Source organism: Rhinoderma darwinii, chromosome 5 (assembly GCF_050947455.1).
Source record: "Rhinoderma darwinii isolate aRhiDar2 chromosome 5, aRhiDar2.hap1, whole genome shotgun sequence".
In the NCBI taxonomy this organism is placed as follows: Eukaryota; Metazoa; Chordata; class Amphibia; order Anura; family Rhinodermatidae; genus Rhinoderma; species Rhinoderma darwinii.
The window spans coordinates 321407212-321433936 of NC_134691.1; the positions used below are offsets into that span (position 1 = coordinate 321407212).

Genomic DNA, 26725 nt, shown 5'->3' on the forward strand with positions numbered 1-26725 from the left:
TTCTGTAAATCAATGCCCAACGATTTTTAGAGCCTTGAAACTCTACTTGGATTAATAGCCAAACAAAAGACACCCATCTATAAACAGCACTGTTTTGGAGTTGTTGCTCCTCAGCAGTATAGTGTACCTCAAAGAGCTTTTTGAAATGCATCTCCCTCAGGCAACCTGAACCTTACTCTGTAGTGATGTCTACAGATGGGTGTCTATGGTTTGGTTATTAACCCAAGTCATGTTTCAAGACTCTTTTGACATTCCCTTACAGGGTAGTCACCTATAGGTGCACTACAGAGACATTTTGCTAATTTTCCTAGGGAGCATTGCCGAGAAGACTCCCTACCAGCTGGATCTCCGCAAGGAGGATCTGTACCTTCCAAGAGTTTTTACATTACATGCATTGAGTTCAGGATCAGATAGCTAGTTTGCTCTGGATGGACATGTTCATAAATAGTCTTGAATGTATGCTATCTGTGAAGAGCAAGATACAACAATACACAAGGCTTGAAAATAGGATGGTCAAAAGAAACAGATTACACAGGGCCTCCACCAGATAAAGACCATAAAGAGATGATTATTTGGGCAGTGTATAGCAATATTATTTGGGCACTGCATCCTACTTTTTTTTGGTCATTGAAAGACTATTGTTATGAATCTAGTCCTTTTTGTAATCTTTCAATATATTATAGCTGTATCATTTTCAGCTTCCACTCAATGTCTTGATTTTCTTCACTACTATCTGTTCCTTTCAGTAAAAAAGAAAATTAGGGAACTCCTCCGACCTTGATACAATAGTATTAGGGGATCCTTCATAGAGTGTACTAGTCTGTCTCCCGACCCTTGAGAGCAGCATTTTTGACTTTTTTATTTTTTTTAACTTTTATTATGCCTTTACACATACAAATTTATTAAAAAAGAAAACATGGATATTTTCTGACCTTTGAGGAACAGACCTAAGGCCTCATGGAGACGACCGTAGCCATATGCACGGCTGTGATTTTCGGGTTAGCCAGCGGCGGAGAGTCACCCGCAAGCCACCCCAAATCGCGGGCTGTGCAGATGGCCGCGGCCATTATTTGTTATGAGCCTGGACCGCAGAACACGGCCGTAATAAGACATGTCTGTTCTTTCTGCGGTCCAGGCTCCTGGGCCATGCACGGACCGTGGAAACCATGGTCGTGTGCATGGCCCCATAGGAATGAATGGGGCCCCAATTCTCCCGTGGATTTTTGGGGGAATTGCGGCCGCAAAAGCACGTTCATGTGCATGGGGCCTTAATAATAAAAAAATAAAAAGATAAATAAAGTGCAAAAATACTTCATAATAATTACACAAAGAATACCCGCCCAAAATAAACATTTCCCCCCGACAATTATTGACGTCATGCTAGTCCTGACCTAATTACCCTAATATAGACATGTAATATATCAAAATTTACAGTAAACAATAATGATCACAAATAAAATGTCTATTTTAGGTTAAAACTAAATTATTACCAGAAAAAAAAGCTGAAATGTAAAAAAAACCTATTTTATAAACTATTATTTTCAAACTTTAAGCCTAGAAATTCTAAAACAGCAAAAAAGTGTATAAAAATGTTAAAAAAAAGAAACCTGCATTGTCTACGAAAAAAAAACATCGCAAAAATCATGTCGCTAGCCCAACAAATAAATTTATTGCTGTTTAAAGAGGCTCTGTCACCAGATTTTGCAACCCCTATCTGCTATTGCAGCAGATCGGCGCTGCAATGTAGATTACAGTAACGTTTTTATTTTTTAAAAACAACTGGGCGTGTATTAGGTGCGTACATCGGGGCGTGTTTACTACTTTTACTAGCTGGGCGTTGTGTATAGAAGTATCATCCACTTCTCTTCAGAACGCCCAGCTTCTGGCAGTGCAGACACAGCCGTGTTCTCCAGAGATCGCGCTGTGACGTCACTCACAGGTCCTGCATCGTGTCGGACGAGCGAGGACACATCGACACCAGAGGCTACAGATGATTCTGCAGCAGCATCGGCGTTTGCAGGTGAGTCGATGTAGCTACTTACCTGCAAATGCTGATGCTGCTGCAGAATCAACTGTAGCCTCTGGTGCCGACACGATGCAGGACCTGTGAGTGACGTCACAGATCTGCACTGCCAGAAGCTGGGCGTTGTGTAGAGAAGTGGATGATACTTCTCGTCAGAACGCCCAGCTAGTAAAAGTAGTAAACACGCCCCGATGTACGCACATAATACACGCCCAGTTGTACTTTTACTTTAAACACGCCCAGTTGTACTTTTGCAAGCCTCATTTGCATAAATACGAAAATGGTCATAACTTGGCCAAAAATGCTCGTTTTTTAAAAATAAAAACGTTACTGTAATCTACATTGCAGCGCCGATCTGCTGCAATAGGAGATAGGGGTTGCAAAATCTGGTGACAGAGCCTCATTAACTAACGCGTGCTAAAAATAGCTAAACAGTGTCTGCTCCTGAAGGCTCAAAATAGCCCTGTCCTGAACATAGCACTGGATTGCTTAACCTGCTCCCTTATATCTTTAAGTTAATAGGAGTAGTTGTTCCCATGATAAAAAAAAAAAATATGTGGCAATAAACCATCATAGAATAATTATAAGATGAGGGCACTAATCCTATGATATTGGGTGAAGAAATAGATGTAATAGGACCGGAGTAAAAATATGGGAACAAGCAAAAATCTAAAATAAATTGTGACTTCAAATGCAAATCAATATATAACTATATATTTTTTTACCTGTCAAGTATTTTGCTCTCCGATACAAAGTATTATGCAAATCACTTATCTGGAATGTAACTGGTTCTCTTTGCTATAAAGTAGATTTTATACTTGTGACTAAAGATACAATAAAAAGAGGGATTATCTGGCAAATAGCGGAGGTCTCAGGAGTGCAATGTGATCAGCCTTCTGCACAAGGTCATCCTTCTTACTAAGATCAGACAGATATTTAATAAGTCATTGTAAAGACAGATAGAAAACCTTTATCCAGCAATAGACAGACTTGATGTTCATGAAAGAAACATGTTTCATTATATTGTACACTGTTGTATTGTATATTGTTGCAGTATATTGTACACTGTTGTATTGTATATTGTTGCAGTATATTGTACACTGTTGTATTGTATATTGTTGCAGTATATTGTACACTGTTGTATTGCATATTGTATATTGTTGCAGTATATTGTACACTGTTGTATTGTATATTGTTGCAGTATATTGTACACTGTTATATTGTATATTGTTGCAGTATATTGTACACTGTTGTATTGTATATTGTTGCAGTATATTGTACACTGTTGTATTGTATATTGTTGCAGTTTATTGTACACTGTTGTATTGCATATTGTATATTGTTGTAGTATATTGTACACTGTTGTATTGTATATTGTTGCAGTATATTGTACACTGTTGTATTGTATATTGTTGCAGTTTATTGTACACTGTTGTATTGTATATTGTTGCAGTATATTGTACACTGTTGTATTGTATATTGTTGCAGTATATTGTACACTGTTGTATTGTATATTGTTGCAGTATATTGTACACTGTTGTATTGCATATTGTATATTGTTGCAGTATATTGTACACTGTTGTATTGTATATTGTTGTAGTATATTGTACACTGTTGTATTGTATATTGTTGCAGTATATTGTACACTGTTGTATTGTATATTGTTGCAGTATATTGTGCACTGTTATATTGTATATTGTTGCAGTATATTGTACACTGTTGTATTGTATATTGTTGCAGTATATTGTACATTGTTGTATTGTATATTGTTGCAGTATATTGTACACTGTTATATTGTATATTGTTGCAGTATATATATTGTACCAACGCAGGAAGAAATGTAAACAGTATTAACAATTTAGACAGAACAGAGCACTCGGATCTCATTTAAGATCAAGACAAACAGATCCTATATAGAACCCCATAAATGTATTTTAACAAAGGGAGGTGACCTGCCATATCTGTAAGTACATAGAATAATATTATACTGCTAAAAATAAAAATGATGGCCCCCAGCAGGGAGCAGGTGGAAGATGTAGACAGCAAAATTGCTTAGCTCTACCGGCTGGGGGCAAATTTGGTCTCTTCTCAACCCCCATAGACAAGCATCCTTGGATCGGCCAAGTGACTATGTTCATTGCCATATCCTAGTTTCACATGCCCAATCCTAGTTTCACCAGACAACATATGTCAGTGAACAATTAAACTGACCACATACACACTAAATTTGTACACATATGCATTGCCATACAATCTATAAGCAATGTATTCTCTGTGCTATTGTAGAAAAAATGGAAGGGATTAAACAACGTATAAATGAAAAGTTATGCAAGTAATATATTTTATGATTCCATTTTCAAGATGTCTATTTGCTGTCAGTGAATGAGAACACTTATTTACATTCACAGGCAGCAAACTCAAACATACCTAGTCCTCTCAGCTGAGAAGTGGATACAATTTTATCTACTGTAGACAATGCTCTGTAATCTAAATAGCCTGGACTTCAGACTGATACATTGTAGCAAAAGATCAGTGAGATTTGTGCAGCTGCTGATGATGTATTTTGCTGGCAGGACATTGTCTAGACTAGTTACAATTGTATCACTACTCAGCAGATAGCAGGACTAGGTCTGTACAGGTTTGCTGCCCCTGAATGTAAATAATAGTGCTTTCATTCACTGACAACAAACAAATATCTTGAAAATGGTGAGAAAATGTAACAAGAATATATTAGAAAATTGTAGAAATGTTTATTTATACAGTGATTAAGCTTAATTTACATGAAAACAGAAATCCCCTTTAAGAAAGAACGTGAATTTCATAATACATCTTTATAGGAGTCAGAGCTCCAAATCTCCTGCTTCCATTCATAGAACTAAAGAGTGAAATGATAAAATTCTGGCTGCCACCATGGGTATCTTATGAACTTACTAAAGATATACTTATTATTAAAGAGAACCTGTCATGTTTTGTTTTTTTTAAACCACATACCTCCGATATTTCCTGGTGTCCTCAAGATTCCAGCGCTGTGATTTTATTTTTTTTGGCCCTCCCGTTGTCTCGCTATTGGCCCTGCTCCACTTAGTGCCTAATATACAAATTTTGAGTAAAGGCACAGAGAGGAGACTTCATCTCTCCTCAGTAGGCGATGTCTTCTGCATCACTGTGACGCTGTCCAATCAGAGCAGGTCTTCTGCATCACTGTGAGCCTGTCCGCTCTGATTGGACAGTGTCACAATGGTGTAGGAGGCAACGCCTACTGAGGAGAGATGAGGTCTCCTCCTCTTTGTACTTTTACTCAAAATTAGCATATTAGGTGCTAAGTGGAGCAGGGGCCGTAGCGGGACAATGGGAGGGCCAAAATAAATAAAAAATTACAGCGATGGAATCGAGAGAATGCCTGGAATAAGGGGAGGTATGTGGTTTAAGAGAAAAAAAATTGACAGGTGCTCTTTAAGTTCAATGACCGCTTTATTAATCCTTATGCAGTGAGCTCCCACTAGTGGTGGCTTTAGAAAGCCAGAATTTTATGATATCCCTCTATGGCTGAATAAAGGGAAGCAGGAGATTTGGAGCTTTGCAACAGAAAAAAGAGCTCTGACCAGTGCCGAACATACCATACAGGGGCCCAGTAAGTAAGAGGGCACTGTCACCTTAAATCAGCCGTCTTCTGTCTGTTAGAGTGCATGTGAGTGTCTGAGATTATAGCTAACAATTACTGATGGATTGTTAGAGAGGCATAAGGGGGTGATCTATAATAACATTTTGGAGTGCAAGGGGTCCATATAATAATCTCGCACAGGGGCCCTCAGCGGTTGATGTCCGCCCCTGGCTCTGACCATATCGGGATTTATTATAAGATTAATCAGCACAGATTGTTGGATCTATTTAGAAAATGGTTGTCGTTCTGGTATACTCATAGGTTAAAAAATTACAAAATGTGCATGGTCCTTCTGGAAATAAAACCCTGACACATGTACCAGCAGTCTAACCAATTAAAAGCCATAGAATAAACATACCTCAATGAAAAATAGACTAGCAGAAGATGTCGGGTGATGGTACATGTAAATTGTTACAAGTATGGCAGTCACCACCACCAGAACCAGTACAAGTATTCCTATAATTAATCCTGTGTGCAAAGACCCGCGATGCTTCTCCGCTGCACTGTCGTCTGTCGAGGCTGCAAGGTGAGGAAGAAACATGACAAGACAAAATGAAGAATGACATCTTGAAATATTGCATGTTCATACGTTACATATTATATCAGCAATACAAAATGTAGAATCACAATGTTAGTAAGAAAAGTGGGTTTATATATATATATATATATATATATATATATATATATATATATATATACAGTGGAGGAAATAAGTATTTGATCCCTTGCTGATTTTGTAAGTTTGCCCACTGTCAAAGTCATGAACAGTCTAGAATTTTTAGGCTAGGTTAATTTTACCAGTGAGAGATAGATTATATATATATATATATATATATATATATATATATATATATATATATATATAAAAAAACCAAAAAAAGAAAAACACATTGTCAAAATTATATATATTTATTTGCATTGTGCACAGAGAGATAAGTATTTGATCCCCTACCAACCATTAAGAGTTCAGCCTCCTCCAGACCAGTTACACGCTCCAAATCAACTTGGTGCCTGCATTAAAGACAGCTGTCTTACATGGTCACCTGTATAAAAGACTCCTGTCCACAGACTCAATTAATCAGTCTGACTCTAACCTCTACAACATGGGCAAGACCAAAGAGCTTTCTAAGGATGTCAGGGACAAGATCATAGACCTGCACAAGGCTGGAATGGGCTACAAAACCATAAGTAAGACGCTGGCTGAGAAGGAGACAACTGTTGGTGCAATAGTAAGAAAATGGAAGACATACAAAATGACTGTCAATCGACATCGATCTGGGGCTCCATGCAAAATCTCACCTCGTGGGGTATCCTTGATCCTGAGGAAGGTGAGAGCTCAGCCGAAAACTACACAGGGGGGAACTTGTTAATGATCTCAAGGCAGCTGGGACCACAGTCACCAAGAAAACCATTGGTAACACATTACGCCGTAATGGATTAAAATCCTGCAGTGCCCGCAAGGTCCCCCTGCTCAAGAAGGCACATGTACAGGCCCGTCTGAAGTTTGCAAATGAACATCTGGATGATTCCGAGAGTGATTGGGAGAAGGTGCTGTGGTCAGATGAGACTAAAATTGAGCACTTTGGCATTAACTCAACTCGCCGTTTTAGGAGGAAGAGAAATGCTGCCTATGACCCAAAGAACACCGTCCCCACTGTCAAGCATGGAGGTAGAAACATTATGTTTTGGGGGTGTTTCTCTGCTAAGGGCACAGGACTACTTCACCGCATCAATGGGAGAATGGATGGAGCCATGTACTGTCAAATTCTGAGCGACAACCTCCTTCCCTCCACCAGGACATTAAAAATGGCTCGTGGCTGGGTCTTCAGCACGACAATTACCCGAAACATACAGCCAAGGCAACAAAGGAGTGGCTCAAAAAGAAGCACATTAAGGTCATGGAGTGGCCTAGCCAGTCTCCAGACCTTAATCCCATCGAAAACTTATGGAGGGAGCTGAAGATCCGAGTTGCCAAGCGACTGCCTCGAAATTTTAATGATTTACAGATGATCTGCAAAGAGGAGTGGGCCAAAATTCCATCTAACATGTGTGCAAACCTCATCATCAACTACTAAAAATGTCTGACTGCTGTGCTTGCCAACAAGGGTTTTGCCACCAAGTATCAAGTCTTGTTTGCCAAAGGGATCAAATACTTATTTCTCTGTGCACAATGCAAATAAATATATATAATTTTGACAATGTGATTTTTTTTTTATTTTTTTTTTATATAGTCTATCTCTCACTGGTAGAATTAACCTAGCCTAAAAATTCTAGACTGTTCATGTCTTTGACAGTGGACACACTTACAAAATCAGCAAGGGATCAAATACTTATTTCCTTCACTGTATATATATATATATATATATATATATATATATATATACATATATATATATATATATATATATATATATATACATATACTGTGTATATATATATATATATATATATATACACACACATATATATATCTATCTATATCTATATCTCTCTCTCTCTATATATATATATATATATATATATATATATATATATATCTATATCTATATGAGAGCAGGTACTGAGAGAACAATGAAATACGGTTTTGCAAACAATTTTCTAAAGTGGTGTGCACATGGAAAAGTCTTCAAAAGATATTACATTACACACAAACACATAAACAGTCATGTGAAAAAGTAAAGATGCCCCATTTCATATTTTTTACAAATTTTTCATGAATGTATATACACACCGAAGTATAAACACTATACAAAAATCTTTATACATCCCTGTTAACTCTTACCACGTGCAGTACCATGCAGCACTATAGTCGTCTATAGAATAAAGCTGGATTCCAGTATAAAATACATTTTAGCAATTTATCTAATAATTTCGTTCCAGGAGTTTTTTCTTTTTTTATCAAGCGTTTCAAAGAACTAGAAAGCTATAATGCCTGCAATTCCCCATGCAGGGGACTCTATATATAACTTATATGTTAAAATCTAAAAAATAAACAAGGTCGAATAAAAAGGTAAAGTTAATAAAACAAGGCAGCAGGACACCAGAGGAATGGCCCCTAAGTACTTACTATTAATTATTATTACTTAGCACTTATTATGATTGTCTCAAGAAAAAGAAAAGAACTGGAGATTGTAGGGAGATCCGAAGGTCATGAAGAGGATTTGCATTGAGGGTAAAAGTAGTTTGGGCTGTGTTGTCAGACTGGGTATTTGACACAGACGGTAGAGAAATGGAGGTTAGGGGATCATATGTGTTTCAGGGTTGGACCGACTACCTTTGTCAGGTCACAGGCAACCAAAAGTTGCTCTAGTTTTGAAGAATAAGTTTATACATGTGCTGCTCTGCGGTCCTGCCAAAAAATTCTGCAGGGGTTGATGCAGCTTGTACAAGGGGCAGTCCTGTAGCTTAGTCAACCATATGAGGGCTTAGGCCACTCCTACAAAGGGCTTATTAATTATAATAGGACTTTTGCAGGAAAGTCTTCCGGTCATCATATGGTTGTCTAAGCTACAGGACCATCTGCTATCCAAGTTGTGTCACCTGGTGACCATTCTATACATCAGGCGGGAGTGCAGAACAGCACATAACTGGATCTACTATTGGCCATGTGCATAGAGGTCATAAGACTCTCTACTACGAAGCTGTTGGGTGCCGTATGTACGAAGCTATCCACATTAATTTTAGGGGAGAGAAGCTCCATTTATATGCATCAGATGGAGCATGGCACAATTCTTTTTTCTGTTGGATTCATATGGGAGATGACGTTCTGGAGGCCCCATGCCATAGAACGAGGGCCCTTTTAACTGTTCCGTGTAAAACAGCCTTAATAAGATTATGTTCATGAGGCTTAAAAAACAAGACAAAACAATAAAAAAAAGTTCTCATGTAAACATACCCTAACATAGTAAAGAGAAGAGGATGATGGCGCCAACACATAGCCCTTTCTACATTCAAACTTTTCCATGACTTTTGCCTGTATGAGTGATTCTCAAGCTGTTCCAGATATACAAGTCACAGATAATTTTCCTCCTTGAGGCCAATATGTATATATTTTTTCTCTATCTAATTGCTGGTTTAAACACATGACACCTTTCATCTGCTTTAAAACTGAATTATACAAACAGCACCGATCAATCTGAAGCAGCATAAAAACATAAAATGTCATATAACGTGCATGATAAAAATAACCTTCATCACCCAAAAAAAAGTGAAGACGCTTCATTAGCAGATGTTTTATTGCCTCCAGGTTTGTAAACAAAATATCTCTGAAAGCAATTTAGACACAGCGAGCTTCTTAATTACACAGATAATGAATGAGATTTCTTCTTTTTACAATAAATCACCAGCTGCCCTGCAGACAGTGTAAATACTCCCAATGTCATTATAGTTTACAAAGTTTCCATTGATTCATGTTAAAATATTTATGTCTCCAAAATGATGAATAGGTGGAAGAGGGCAATGGCCCTACTAACCAAAAGCATGTAAATAGTAATGGAATTAGTGTCAATTACCAATTGATGAAAGGCTATTCCATCACATTCTCATCGGTCGGGTCCGACTACCCTAACAATCCTGAAATTGAAGGGACCACATGGAGCTAAACTTCCTTCTCAAGATCGGAAACACAGAAAAAGGCCATACTTACAAATGGACACAGCCAGGTCAGAAACGCTGATGAAGGAATGAGCAGGTGCTTTAAATAATAATAGCCACTCCCACTGGTCTTGAGGGGAGTGGTGTGTGTGGTGCATGGGATGTGTAGTAAGAAATAATAAATGAATAGTGTGTGTGCAAGTGTAATACTATGAGTGAAATATAGGGGGCAGTAATGAGTGAAGTGCCTCAATAGAAATAAATGGATAATGAGGTGCAAGTGTGTGAAACATGGAGGGATAGTGTGTACGTCATGAGGCACAACATGTATAGCCAGGTAGAAGCCTATTTGTGACGCCTTGATAGTTCATAGAGCGGGCTACCCTTCACATCACATTCTCATCGGTCGGGGTCCGACTACCCTAACAATCCTGAAATTGAAGGGACCACATGGAGCTAAACTTCCTTCTCAAGATCGGTCAGGATCCCGGTAGTCGGACCTCCACCTATGAGAAAATTATGGTATAGCCTAGCGACTTCTTATAATTTTTTTGTGTAGGGAATAACCCTTTCAGAGAACGTCACCTCTCCTGACATGTCTATTTTTTCTGGAGTATATTTTCTTAGAACCCTGCGTTGTGCCATTCCTCTGTTATGTCTACTAGAAATTTAAGAATAAATTGACAACTGGGTGTTACCATTTCCCTTTGTCAAAGAGGTGAGTCCCTACACAGTCTGAGGTGGACAGCACTGATTGGACAGTGTCAATCTGTGTAGGCACACGCTCCCAACTGCTAACACCCAGTTGTCAATTCATTCTTAAATTTCTAGGAGGAATAATAGAGAAACGGCTACAGTATTATTATTTCATAGGCAATACAATTATTCACTAAAACAGACATGTTAAGAGAGATGACAGGTCCTCTTTAATGCTGGGGCTTCACAGCAACGTTTGGTCATGAGCAAGAAGTGATAAAACTGTGCATTACCGAAAAATCCTCTCTATGCCTCCAAATGAAAACAGTCCAGGCCATATAGCGGATGAATCATGATGGATCATAACAGATCATGATGGATTATAATGGATCATGACAGATTGTATATACAATTAAATGTATTTGCATGATTCCCCAGTATAATTTATAAAAACATGGAATCGTTCCGACCAGAAGATCCACAGAGAAGCACCTGAGGTCTATAAAAAGCCACGATTAATACTTTACTGTTATCGAGCATGACACCGTTTTAAACAATGCAGTTTATTCTATAATGTAATCTGCCTGGTTTGATACAAACAAGTTCATTATGGAACTTTTTTATTTCAATTGCCTCAACAAAAATCGCATTTCCAAACCAAATAATTCTCTAAACAGTTCCACTGCAGTAATATATTGAAATAGAAATTTGAAATTCAAAGAACATGTCTGAGGGAGATGGAAGTCAGGGAAAAGATTCAAGATTCATTCTCAATCAATTATATAAAGCAATTTTTGGTTGATGTTCCTATTTCCTAGTAATAAAGTCTTGGACGGATAGGGGGTATGTGTTTACAGGTAGACCACATTACCTCCTATCATAGTCCAATCATGGTTAAAAGAAGGTATTAAGCCATGAATAAGGACGGAGACACCATCCGAAACGCGTAGGCTACCTACCTTTAAACCTATCATTGCAAGATATACCACATACGCTAATGAATACCTTCTTTTAACCAAGACCTAATAAAACTTGGAAAAAGTTTCCTTTTACTTCTGTCAGCGCTGGATCCGACCATTCTTTCCCACAAAACAGCAAGTTTTTCCGTGTGCCACCACGAGGATCCGAGCGCCAGGATTACCATCCATAAAACACGCAACTTCCACAAGGTGAGCTGGAGAAATCCTCCCTATTTTTACTCATAGTCCAATCAGTTCTATGATATACTCCTAGTTTATCAGATCTGACACACAATACTAATTATATGTCATATATCAGGATTAAATTAAAGGATTCCAAAACAAAATAAATAAGCAAAATGACAAATACTGTAAAGATGCTTAGGACATTGTGCACCAAGGTTTATTGTGTATAGCGGGAATGCTCCCAACGAAGACGATAAACCTATTCATAGGGTTCCATTAGCCCGTCGAAGACCAAAAGAGTGTCCTTGTGGTCTCCATCCAGCTGGCATACATCAGTATAACTTTTCTTTTTTTAAGGATTTTTTTTTCTAAGGGATATCACAAAAAAACCTATACTGTACGGAACAAGGGTGATTGATTCCAAAGTATAACATTTGTCACAGGCATAACGTGTACTTCGGGAAGCTCCCGACATCACTGTCCATATACGTTCACAATGCTGTGGCCAGTGACTCTGGCATTGTTATGCTACTGACATCACTTTCCTTTTATGGACTCTCTGCCTCAGGGGTTCGGGCAACGTATCCCACTCTATACCGATATGTTGCAGCCTTCCTTTGGAGGTACGCATCGGAAGTTCTCACAACGTATACCTCTAGTGGGAATGCAAAAACGTGACATGCACAGCCCCTAAGCCCAACCCTCTCAATGCTTTAAAAATGGCTTAGAAACACCCCTATTTTAAAATGTGCATAAGCCCCACCTCTCTACTGTTCTTTTCGCGGGACAGTCCTGTGAAAAGCAAGACTGTTGGGAGCTATACAGATGTTAACTATGAACAACACAAGCCCTACACGAATTGGGCTCAATTGAAAGCAAAATGGAAACCTGACAGTAAGTCCAATGGGGGTGGGGTGGTGACAGATCATAACGCATCATGACTGATCATCATGAATTTTGAGGGATGATAATAAATCATGCTTGGTCCTGACGGATCGTAATGGATGACGACAAATCACGACAGATGGTTTCAAATCATGCCCGGCAATAGTTAATCATGACGGATCATAATGGTTCATAATTCCTAATAACTGATCATAGCAAATCATAAAGGATTTGTCATGTTTAATTTATCTGACATTGGGAACAGAGCTCAACTTAGAGTTTATGTGTTCATTGTAAGGCCAATATTTCAATCTTGTTCAATTGGTTTTACATTGTTGGAATTGTAACATTGTACAACGTCATATGCCACATTGTATAAAATGTTGAACTGACTTGAATGTGAGGCCTCATGCACATGGACGTATTATAGCTTGTTGTTCTACAGAGTCGTATAATGGCACCCAGAGTATCGCATTACATGCCATATTATGGGACTATTCTCAATAGTGGATCCCCATAGGTCCATTAAGGGCGGCCGTCCGAGGCCTAAACACTCCCGGGGGGCCCATTGCCGTCCAAAGAATAAAACCATATTGCAGTTTTGTGCATGTGGCAGAAAGCTGCGACCTTTGGATGTAGATACAATTGACAGCGCTGGCGAGGCAAGGGAACCATTGGTTCCCTTCCCTGCCTTTTGGCGCATTTTCGTGATTCAGACGGCACAATGAAGTCATCGCGTTGCCTGCGTCACTCTGCTGGATGAGACCTGGTCAGAAGAGACCAGGTCTGAATCACTGGAGAATAGGACGGTGCGGGAACGAGGACAGGTGAGTGTGGTGCCATCTACAGGAGGGGGGGGCAGTGGGTGTGTGTCACTATCTACAGCAGGGGGCTGTGTGGTACTATTTACAGGGGGGTGCTACTGTGCCACAAAATATTTTCTTGTCCATGTGCATGAGACCTTACTGACTATACAGTGGATTATTGTTTCTTTTGGGAAATAGTAGAGTAAAAATAATCCTGAAGTTTTTTGTGAATGTACTTGTGGAAGTTTAAGATTTTTACTGAGATAATTTTGGGGATAAGTTTATCCGGAAAAGATGGACAACTGCAAAACACAAATCTGCTTATAAAATCTAAATCCTCCTGTTTACTTTATAAAGAAAATGCTGTGAACCACAAATGTTTTTTGATACTCTCCACGTCTATCTCTAATCCAAACACACAATTCTCTGTGGTCCAGTTGGTAAAGATATTAAAAACAGTCAGGATAAGAAGAAAAGAATGAGGACTCGGCATGTCATAGATTGAAGATCTGTTCACGGAAGAGGAAAGCACTCGAATGTATTGTGATATTTTTTGTGTTTAGTAGGGAGACAATTCCAACACTTCAAAGTGACAATGCAGTTCATGATACACATGGGATCACAGAGAAGACATCAAGGTGACATCAAGGCCCTTACGTGGTCAAATTTATCCGACGCGCGTTCATTTGGTTAATAAAATCTGAAATATTCCGCACATAGCAAAAAGTAAAAAAAAAAATTCTAAAATAATAATAACAATAATGGAAGCAACAATAAGTGGTGATTTCCATAATCAGAACTCGTTTCTTTCACCTCAAGGTTACACTTCTCAAGAGAAATTGATTTCAATCTGTTTTCGCTGAGACAATAAACAAAGCTGTCAACTTTGAAAATAAGCGATGCCACATATATCAAGTGACAGTTCCTAAGTATGAGGCAAGCAACGGGATCCTAGGGGCTTCTTGGAGGAAAAACTTTATTACAATCATTACTGAGCAGCTGCTGTTACAAATGAAAGGTTAACCAACTGGGTGGAATGTCAAAAAAATAATTACAATATGTATGTCCTGTCTTTTTCTAGACATTACCGTACATATGAATCTTATGCATAATGCAAATACGTAAAGAAAAGCATCTGGACAAAGAAAATAGTTTTAGTGACTAAAAAAAAAGTAACAGGCAATTAATAAACAGATGGATATATAGAAAAAAAACCGTATATATATATATATATATATATATATATATATATATATATACAGTGAAGGAAATAAGTATTTGATCCCTTGCTGATTTTGTAAGTTTGCCCACTGTCAAAGACATGAACAGTCTAGAATTTTTAGGCTAGGTTAATTTTACCAGTGAGAGATAGATTATATTAAAAAAAACAAACAGAAAAGCACATTGTCAAAATTATATATATTTATTTGCATTGTGCACAGAGGAATAAGTATTTGATCCCTTTGGCAAACAAGACTTAATACATGGTGGCAAAACCCTTGTTGGCAAGCACAGCAGTCAGACGTTTTTTGTAGTTGATGATGAGGTTTGCACACATGTTAGATGGAATTTTGGCTCACTCCTCTTTGCAGATCATCTGTAAATCATTAAGATTTCGAGGCTGTCGCTTGGCAACTCGGATCATCAGCTCCCTCCATAAGTTTTCGATGGGAATAAGGTCTGGAGACTCGCTAGGCCACTCCATGACCTTAATGTGCTTCTTTTTGAGCCACTCCTTTGTTGCCTTGGCTGTATGTTTCGGGTCATTGTCGTGCTGGAAGACCCAGCCACGAGCCATTTTTAATGTCCTGGTGGAGGGAAGGAGGTTGTCACTCAGGATTTGACGGTACATGGCTCCATCCATTCTCCCATTGATGCGGTGAAGTAGTCCTGTGCCCTTAGCAGAGAAACACCCCCAAAACATAATGTTTCCACCTCCATGCTTGACAGTGGGGACGGTGTTCTTTGGGTCATAGGCAGCATTTCTCTTCCTCCAAACACGGCGAGTTGAGTTAATGCCAAAGAGCTAAATTTTAGTCTCATCTGACCACAGCACCTTCTCCCAATCACTCTCAGAATCATCCAGATGTTCATTTGCAAACTTCAGACGGGCCTGTACATGTGCCTTCTTGAGCAGGGGGACCTTGCGGGCACTGCAGGATTTTAATCCATTACGGCGTAATGTGTTACCAATGGTTTTCTTGGTGACTGTGGTCCCAGCTGCCTTGAGATCATTAACAAGTTCCCCCCGTGTAGTTTTCGGCTGAGCTCTCACCTTCCTCAGGATCAAGGATACCCCATGAGGTGAGATTTTGCATGGAGCCCCAGATCGATGTCGATTGACAGTCATTTTGTATGTCTTCCATTTTCTTACTATTGCACCAACAGTTGTCTCCTTCTCAGCCAGCGTCTTACTTATGGTTTTGTAGCCCATTCCAGCCTTGTGCAGGTCTATGATCTTGTCCCTGACATCCTTAGAAAGCTCTTTGGTCTTGCCCATGTTGTAGAGGTTAGAGTCAGACTGATTAATTGAGTCTGTGGACAGGAGTCTTTTATACAGGTGACCATGTAAGAGCTGTCTTTAATGCAGGCACCAAGCTGATTTGGAGCGTGTAACTGGTCTGGAGGAGGCTGAACTCTTAATGGTTGGTAGGGGATCAAATACTTATTTCTCTGTGCACAATGCAAATAAATATATATAATTTTGACTATGTGATTTTCATTTTTTTTTTAAATATAATCTATCTCTCACTGGTAAAATTAACCTAGCCTAAAAATTTTAGACTGTTCATGTCTTTGACAGTGGGCAAACTTACAAAATCAGCAAGGGATCAAATACTTATTTCCTTCACTGTATATATATATATATATATATATATATATATACACACACATATATATATATACATATATATATATATATATATATATATATATACAGTATATATATATATATATATATATATATATATATATATATATACAGAGAATATTATGGAGCCGCTGTCCTCTTCTCTTTTGAATAAACATGCAAACTCGGCAGAGCTGAACGGGCGTGTTTATAGGGAGGTTGGGGAGATAGCTGTCTACCGAATGATCGATGGGCTGACAGCTATGTGTATATCATCCTGGGAAAGACTGGCAATCAGACACAGCCCCTCTTCCCACCGCACTTTCTATTATCATACACATAGGGAATATATTCTAAACTCTGCCATTGACAAATATTCCGCACTATGAGAGTCAATTTCACAATGGTTCTACTATACAGTTAATGGATGGTAGTAGGAGACATCGTAGATTACACTTCTCTCCAGTCACTCAAAGTTTTAGTCTAATGTTCAACGATAGCCTCACCCCTCAAGGACGCAGCCTAGTTTGGGTCTTAACGGCGCAGGATTTATTTTTATTTTTTTTAATTCCGCATTCTGAAAGTCATATATTTGTTGTTTGTTTGTTGTTTGAGTTGTGTTTTTCAATGGCGCCATTTTAAGATACATATATGTATGTATACCAATATATGTATGTACATATGTGTATTATACAACTTTAAAAATAAATAAATTGGGAGGCGTAATGGAAAAAAACGGCAGTTCTGCCAGTGTTTTTTTGAATTTGTTTTTACTTTGTTCACCATGCGCTGTAAATGACATGTTATCTTTATTCTACCTGCCATTACATTACTGCAAAACCAAATTTATAGAGTATTTATTTATTTTTTTATAACTTTTGCACAATAAAACCCCTTTTTTTTTTTTTTAAATGATGTGTTTTTGTGACACCACATTCTGAGAGTCATCATTTCTTTAATGGAGGTGTATGAGAGCGTAGAGTTGCGGTTTTCATTGTTACTATTTTAGGGTACATATGACACTTCTTATTGCTATTCTTGGGAGACAAGATGAAGAAAAACCATATTGTTTTTTAACGGCGTTCACGGCACGGGACAAATAAAAAAATTTATTTCATGTATGGGTCGTTACAGAGGTGGCGATACCAATTATGTGTAGTTTTTTTGTTGTTGTTTTTTTTTACATTTTTCACATAATAAATAATTTTGTAAAGGTAAAAAGTAATTTTTTTTTTACTAATATGCTCTCAAACATGGCACGGCTGCAATGGCAACCCATCAGTACCCCGCAATCACATAGCAGGTGTGGCAATGGGAGTGGTAATGGAATCTGTAAAACTGCCTAAGGGTAAGGTCACACGGAAAGGCCCTGACACGGTCGCAACGCGGCCAACAACCGCGCTGGCACTATGTAGGCGCGGCTGTCAAATACCTTGTTAAGGAAAACTCTGGTTACACGCTCATGCACACTGCCGCTCCATTCATTCTCTATGGGAGCGCCGGAGATTGCCGAGTGCAGTGTTCAGCTTTTTCCAACGCTGCCATAGAGAATGAATAGGTGTAACATGTTGTAACCTGCAAAAGCATGCAGCCATAAAGAAGTTATTAATTCGTGGGCGCATGATTTTGCAGATAAAGGGACGGTTTACCCGCATTAACGTGCGGCCACTAACAGTCTGTTTGACAGCCGCACCGAACATGGTGCCGGCTCGGTTGTTAGCTGCGTTGCCCGCGTGTCAGGGCTGCTCCGTGTGGCCTTACCCTCAGTGCCTTGGTCGTTATTAGAGTGGGGTGGCTGCTGTATAATAGCCGGCACCTGTACCCACACCATCACTTTACTGTAGTAGTACGGCAGTTCGAGGAAATGACGTGCTCACAGCGGCATACTAATAGGTTGCAGAGTAAGAAGGGGTTAAATGTATGAGCATCTTTGAACACCTTTTTAGATGTCATTGAGACATGTAAGAAAAGGTTATGAGTTGGGGATTTTAGATTAGAGGAAAAATCTTCCTTTCTATGCTCTGCTTAAATATGTTGACAAATATGAACAATTCCTTTTTGTTAGAAGGGCCCCCAGTGATAAGCTGTTTACAGGGGACCACCATCAATCAGCTGTGATCTGTGGGTTCATCCAGCAGCAAATGTTCACGTTTCCTGCAGCGCCGCCACAGGGGAAATTAAGTATTACACAGTGCTCACTGAAATAAATGGGCTGTTCATGTAATGCACCGAACATACTGAGTTTTCCAGAGATGCTCTTTTTAGCTGCTCTCCATTCTGGCTAATAGATGAGAGTCCTGACTGGGGACATTGTCTACGTGAAGTACTAATTTCATGTTGGAAAACAGTGAAAAGCTAGGGCTAAAATTAGTGGTGTACGAAGATGAGAGGGGGCACCATACCAAGGATCAAAAGGGGCTACTCTTTATGGTGCCAGGTTTTGCCACCAGGGTCTGGGGTTTTTGTCCCCCTTCACATCCCCTTTTCTTGACCTTTTTATCCAATTCCCCACCCTCCTGTTTGCTAACAATGCAGTCCTTCGGGGGGAGCGGATTCCTGCACAGGTTCTCACCACATAATAGCAAATCAGATGGAAACAACCAGAGCTGGGTCTTCTATCTCCATGTACCCCATAGCAGCAGCATGGACTGCCTCTATGGTATGTATCACCCCAGCTCAGGCAATAGGCTGCATTATGGCTTCTGTCAAATCTCAAGGTAACATCCAGAAATGCCAAATGAAAAATAATGATTAATCTATTTAAACATACCAGGACTTGTATCTGTGCCTGAATCCGGCTCAGTAGCACTCTCCCTTTTGTTGATCGCGTTACAAGAAAGGTTAACTTTGTGTATTTTGCCTGTGCTGACAAAATGACATTTCAGAGTTTTTAGTGGTAGATTTTAAATGAGATAAAACAATGACATTTCCTGTGAGATCGAAAAGTCTTAAGCTGTAACCACTGCTGTTTAATTCTCTCGCATGCTGTCAGATACAGAGAAAATTATTTTCATTAAAGAGACAGCGAGTTACAGAAGTATAGCTATAATGTGGGGTTGCTAAAGTGGTTACCCTTTAAAAAAAACAACAATTGCAATTGAGACCACAGAATCTAAGCAGTTAGAAAGAGGGGGAGGTCCCCTCTGACTGCCCATCGTCCCCCCCGTGATGCGATCGATGGGTGCCTATGGTTGTCATGGCAGCCTGGGGGCCTAATAAGGACCCCTAGGTCTGCCATCTTTGTACTCTTATTAATCCCTTCCGGAGACAGGGCTTAATAACAGCCTGTCGAAATCATGATATATTGCAATAGTATACATTAGTATTGCAGTATATCGTGCAAGCAATCCACAGATCACTACAGTAGTTCAAGTCCCCCAGGGGGACTAATAAAAAAGTAAAAAAAGAGTTGAATACGTTTTGTTTTTTTTATGTACAAAAGAATATTTAAAAGTTAAAAAAACTCCCATGTTCCCCCTAAAGCATTGTAAAAAAAAAAATAAACAATTGTTAATGCTGCGTCTGTAAAAGTCCAAACTATCACAATTTAACATTATTTAACCTACTTGGTAACAAATTGCATTTTTAATAGTTCGTTTTTTCCTTGTAAAAGTAGTAAAACATAACAAAATAATTACAATTTGTATTGCCGTAACCATATTGACCCAGTAAATAAAGTTAACATGTCATGTTTACTGCACGGTGAACGCCGTAAAAACGAAACTCAAAAAACAATAGAGGAATTGCTCTTTTTTTCCCCATTCCACCACACAAAGATTTTTTTTCCAGTTTCCCAGTACATTATATGTTATAATAAATGGTGCAATGAAAAACCACAACTCGTCCTGCAAAAGTTAAGTCCTCCTACAGCTTTATTAATGAAAAAATAAAAAAGTTATGGATTTTGGAATGTGGGAAGGAAAAAACTAAAATGAAAATAAAAAAATAGCTGTGGTGGGAAGGGGTTAAGCACAACTGCAAGTACAAGCGTTTTACCTTTTAGAATCCCCCTGCTGCTCCTGTGCCAAAGCAAAACTTTGTTGTCATTCCCCCTGGTCCTGCAGCTATGACATCATGTTCATCATTCATGTGACCTCTGCAGCCAATCACTGGCCATAGCAGTGATGCCTGTATATATGGCACATGGGTGCTGAGGCCTGTTATTGGTTACATCAGTCACGTGATGGATGAACGTGAAGTCATCGGTGCAGGACTGCTGTGGATCACCGGAGCTTTGGCACTGGAGCAGCAGGGGGATTTTGAAAGGTGAGTAACCTTTTTTTTTTAATTTTATAACATTTACTGCAGGTGCTTTAAAGAGGCTCTGTCACCACATTATAAGTGCCCTGTCTCCTATATAATGATATCGGCGCTGTAATGTAGGTGACAGTAATGCTTTTTATTTAGAAAAACGATCTTTTTTAAACCACTCTATGATTGATTTTTAGCTTTATGCTAATGAGTTTCTTAATGCCCAAGTGGGCGTGTTTTACTTTAGACCAAGTGGGCGTTTTACAGAGGAGTGTATGATGCTGACCAATCAGTGACCAATCAGCCTCATGCACTTCTCTCCATTCATTTACACTGCACTAGCGATATAGTTATATCGTTGTGTTCAGCTACATACACAAACACTAACATTACTGCAGTGTCCTGATAATGAATATACATCACTACCAGCCTGGACGTGATGTTTATTCAGAATCCTGACACTTCTGAATCTTTTCTGTGGGATTCCAGCAAGGCAAACGTAATCTCGTTTGAAATGACAGGTTACATCGTAATCTCGCGAGATTACGTTTGCCTTCCTGGAATCTCACAGAGACGCTACAGACATGTCAGGATTCTGAATAAACATCACGTCCAGGCTGGTAGTGATGTATATTCATTATCAGGACACTGCAGTAATGTTAGTGTTTGTGTAAGTGGCTGCACATAGCGATATAACTATATCACTATGTGCAGTGTAAATGAATGGAGAGAAGTGTATGACACTGATTGGTCACTGATTGGTCAGCGTCATACACTCCTCTGTACAACGCCCACTTGGTCTAAAATAAAAATACGCCCAGTTGGGCATTAAGAAACTCATTAGCATAAAGCTAAAAATCGCTCATAAAGTGGTTTAAAAGAGATTGATTTTCTAAATAAAAAGCATTACTGTCACCTACATTACAGCGCCGATATCATTATATAGGAGATAGGGCACTTATAATGTGGTGACAGAGTCTCTTTAAGATGCACAATAGGCTTAACGGTTACAACTCTTAGAAGAGGCACACAATCTTTGTGGTTACGAACACATGAAGTGGCGCCGTATCTTAAACGTTACAAAAATAGAACACTTCCTTTGCAGGTCTCTATTAGTCCCACAGAGACCACACCCAGACTGTTACTTCAAACAGCCTCACGCGTCCCCCACAGGTCTCTACGGGATCAAGGTAGCCTGTTCTCTAGGACCATGACTCTCAGGGCTTCCCACACGCTACCTCTCCCACTTACTACTCCACCAGTCCAGACCAATACAGAACTGCACTTACTAGGCCAAGTCTCAGGACTACAAGTCCATCTCTGTAGCTTCCTCTGAAGCCCACCAATATAGGGTTCCTACTACTCCATTTACAAGGCCCCACTACATGGTCAAAATGGTAAAAAATAACCCAAAAACACTTAAGACTTTTTATTGAAAATAAAGTTTATTTTCACATACTTCTGGATAGGTATGAAATGAAGAACACAACAGTAATTAAAATGTTAATAATATTAATATAAATGTGCAAAACCCAATGACTACAAAGAAGGACAACTACGATATAGACCAATTTATTTCTGAACTTCCCAGTCCCAGGTAGAGTGCAAATATAAATTGGAAAAGGTTTTAAAGTGTTAAGTATGTTAAGCTGACATAGGAGGAGAACCTGCTTTAGCCAACTCCTATTTATAATCCCTATTAGGGCAAGTGCATGTAATAGAGGGGAGTCCCATGTTTTGGAACCCCATTTTGTAACCAGAGTGAGAAGCCGCTACCAGGAACAGCCCTCCCTCTAGAAATCTAAACTCAAAGTGCCCCAACTATCAGCTTATCATCGCAGGACCTTTTATGTGTTATAGGAACACACTGAGTAACACTGTTATGCCTAATCCTGGCTCTGCAGGGGCGGTGCATAACACATGAACTCTCTCGTTGGTGTTCTTTAAATTCCTGTGTCATGCTCCGCCCATTCAGACCGTTAAGGGGTAGTTCATACCATACAACCTATTTAATGGCTGACATTATGGCAGCATTATACCATGCTCAAGCTTAACGAATAGTCACATTTTTTTGTACACATTTTATACAATTATACCAATTTACAAAAGCCCAGTTAAATCCATCCAACTCAGTTTTCCTGGTGCATTTAATATCTTCTGTATACCTACTGTGAAATTGCCTTTGATGTAATGGATTCTTGTATTTTTTACTGCTTGCAAAAAAATTTTTATGTACCTGCAGGGGCTGATAGCATTGCTGCCTGTTTTTTTTTCCTCTTTAACATCTTACATACGGCTTTCTTAATGTGCCTGTTAATGATCCCAAAGTCCAGACATTTTACCGTCTCACATTTTAATGAGCGCGCTTATCTTATAACAGACGCCATCGATGGCATAATATCCAAGAGATCTTCTGAAAAGGCTATGTAAATGTTTGATTTTTTTTTTTAAATAAAAATGTGGTTTAGTGTGTTAATAAACTTTGTTAATACATTTTATTAAAAATTGTTTTTACTTTTTAAGATACAGCTGCTTTGTATGCTGTATACAAAGCAGCTGTACCTAGCTCTGAATCCTGTATCTGTCAGGTCCGCACCTCTGACAGGTACAGTAACATCTACAGAACTTAGATGTGAGCGATAACAGCTCGATCCTGCGTGTCAGAGACATGCAGAACCCGCCTACACTGAACTCGCCAGTCCCACTGGACTGACGGATTCAGGACTCATCGCAAGATACAGCTGCTTTTTATACAGGATACAAAGCAGCTGTATCTTAAAAAGTAAAAATAATTTTTAATAAAATGTATTTACAAAGTTTATTAACACACACTAATGCACATTTTTATTTAAAAAAAAAATAGCTTTAATCTTTAGATTTAATTGTAAATGTTGCACATGACAAGACAAAAAATAAAAGTCAATGGTATCTAGTTTAAAGGATTTGGGGAAAACAAGAATAATAGGATATTTCATTTCCCAGAGAAATCTCTGGTGTGAAGGCTGCATTACTTGGCTACAAAAATCCCAATCCGTGTCCTGTCAACGGCCAAATGCAGTGCTATTAGCAGAGATTGTATATAGAGGTTTAGCAATTGAAGAGAAGATAGCCTTGTCATTACTACTTGAAACTGTATCGTTTCCTCGTAATATTGTTTGTACAGAAAGGAAAGCGACGTTGTGGAGAAGTCAGGCTGTTGTCAATAAGCCCAGAAAACCCATCTTCAAGCCACCGTCTTTATACTTACAACTGGAATTGGATTTCTCTCTGCAGTACAATGACTAGGTAATAAGGTGCTTTAACATATACCGTAATTGACTGCACTGAAACAGTTAATGAGCCAAAATAACATAATGGAATTCTTAAGTGGAAATATAATGGATATTGCAGGTGTTTAGCACAACCTCAAAACAAATATGTTCAATAGAAAAGCTTTTAGTTAGTTAATTGCCTAGTACTAAAACAGCATAACACATACATAAATACCTGGTAAAGTCTGTGGTCACATCATTATATACATTATATATAAGTGGCATCCACAGCTGGAGATTATTTATAAATCAAAGTTTAAAGAGGACCTGTCACCTCTCCTGACATGTCTGTTTTAGTAAATAATTGTATTCCCAATGAACATCTTTCTTAGAACTCTGCGTTGTGCTGTTCCTCTGTTATTCCTCCTAGAAATTTATTAATACATTTACAACAGGGGGCGTTACCAGTAGGGGGTGTGTCCATGCACAGACTGACAACTTCCAGTCAGTGCTTAAAGTGTCAGACTGTGTAGGGACACGCCCCTTTGACAAGGGGAATGGTAACACCCAGTCAATTTATTCATACATTTCTAGGAGGAATAGCAGGAGGACAACACAATGCAGAGCTCTATGAAAAGATGATTTAGAATAGTTAATTCTTGGGGAATACAGGTATAATATTTACTAAAAATACACATGTCAGGGGAGCGGACAGCCACCTTTGAACATGATCACCATTTTTTTATTTAAATAGGTCCAAAATTCGGTGCTGATTAATATCTTAATATATCTTTACGGTGGTCAGAGCTCTATTTTTTATTATACAAAACTCCAGGTTGTAAACAGCCACCACTAGAGGGAGTTTAATCCATTCTGTGATATTGACTTCAATGTATAATCATTATGCACTGAGCTCCTAAGCTCCCCCTAGTGGCGGCTGTTTATGCACATAATTTGGAGCTCTGTATGAGAAAAACTAAGGTTCGACCGCTATCTCAAAAGAGCCCCAAATGTCTATCAGGGCGCATATTTCTGTATTACATATCCGTGTTGTACAGATTTATAAAACAGCAACTATATACTAAACCTTGCTATGCCTCATATAGAATGACCATCCATGTGAAAAAAATTGCAAATATTCTGCACTAGAAGAAAACGGAGGCATTATACATGACATGGGAAAGCCATACATAACATAGAGGCAGCCTATGATATCCCTCTTTACAGATTGCAACATTAGCAAATGCAATTCTTTATGTCCTGATGCCCATGTCCAGCTCACACAGGTGCATGGATAAAACTGTAACAAGTCATATACCTGTGTGAGCAAAACATTTTCAGGACAGATTTTAAGCATCTCCATATAAACCAGAATGTTTCCATTCAATGACAGCAATAAAGATAGTCAAAACTGTGAGGAATTGAAATGCAGAATATATTGGAAAGTTTTAAACTTTGTATTGTATAATGGCTTTATTTACATTTTATGGGTGGTAAACACAACATGTATGAAAGTTTCATATCAATATATATACACGGACTAAAGGTGTAACCTTAAAGCTCTTGGGTCCCAATGCAAAACCTGTAACAGGACCCTCACCTACCATGTGCCATTTGCAATATTGGCCTTTTCTTATGTAGCAGTGGGGTCTTTAAAAGGGTTGTTCAGTCCCTAAAAATGGATGGTCTATCCTCAGTATCGGATCGGATCAATATCGGATCGGTCGGGGTCCGACTTCCGGGACACCCGCTGATCAGCTGTTTTGAAGGGGCTGCATCATTTGTACGAGCGCTGCTTCCTCTTCATTTCCTTTACTGCTCGTACTGTAAATTGCCGACATCCTTGTAGCGGCGGTTCTCAGTATTACAGCCTTCTCCCTTTTACTTCAGGAGGAGGCTGTAGTACTGTGAACCGCCACTTCAAGTGTGCCGGCGATTCACAGTACGAGCAGATAAGGAATGAAGGGGGAGCAGCGCTGCGGTAATTTTCAAAACAGCTGATCAGCAGGGGTACCGGAAGTCAACCCCGACCGATCAGATATCGATAGCCTATCCTGACGATGGACAATCCCTTTAAGCCCTTTTAAGTACCAGGGCCTGTGTTTGAGTGCTACCTCTGCACCCCTTATAGCTTCTCCCCTTTCAATATATAAGTCTCCATTGACGTACTGTATATGGGAGAAAATATGTCCAATGCAGCATCTGATGGAGCATACAATGATTTTTTTCATACAGCAGCACATTCACTGCCTAGAAAAACCTCCAGGTGAAAATATGGCATCACACAGAGGTATGGGAACTTCCAAAGAACAACATTGGTATAAGGGTATGTTCACACGGCAGCCTCCGTTACGGCTGAAATTACGGAGCTGTTTTCAGGAGAAAACAGCTCCTGAATTTCAGCCGTAAAGGCATGTGCAGGCATTTTTCGCTGCGTCCATTACGGACGTAGTTGGAGCTATTTTTCCATGGAGTCAATGGAAAACGGCTCCAATTACGTCTCAAGAAGTGACAGGCACTTCTTTGACGGGGCCGTCTTTTTTACGCGCCGTCTTTTGACAGC

The 26725-nt window shown here is 39.1% G+C and overlaps 1 protein-coding gene across 1 annotated transcript in view; it reads right to left on the reverse strand.

Annotated features, from left to right (window-relative positions):
• PLXDC2 (plexin domain containing 2) overlaps positions 1-26725 on the reverse strand; it is a 419557-nt gene that overhangs the window by 1219 nt on the left and 391613 nt on the right. The window contains exon 13 of the mRNA XM_075827580.1: positions 6043-6203. Within this exon, the coding sequence (XP_075683695.1) occupies positions 6043-6203 (161 nt within the window). The remainder of the gene's footprint in view (positions 1-6042; positions 6204-26725) is intronic.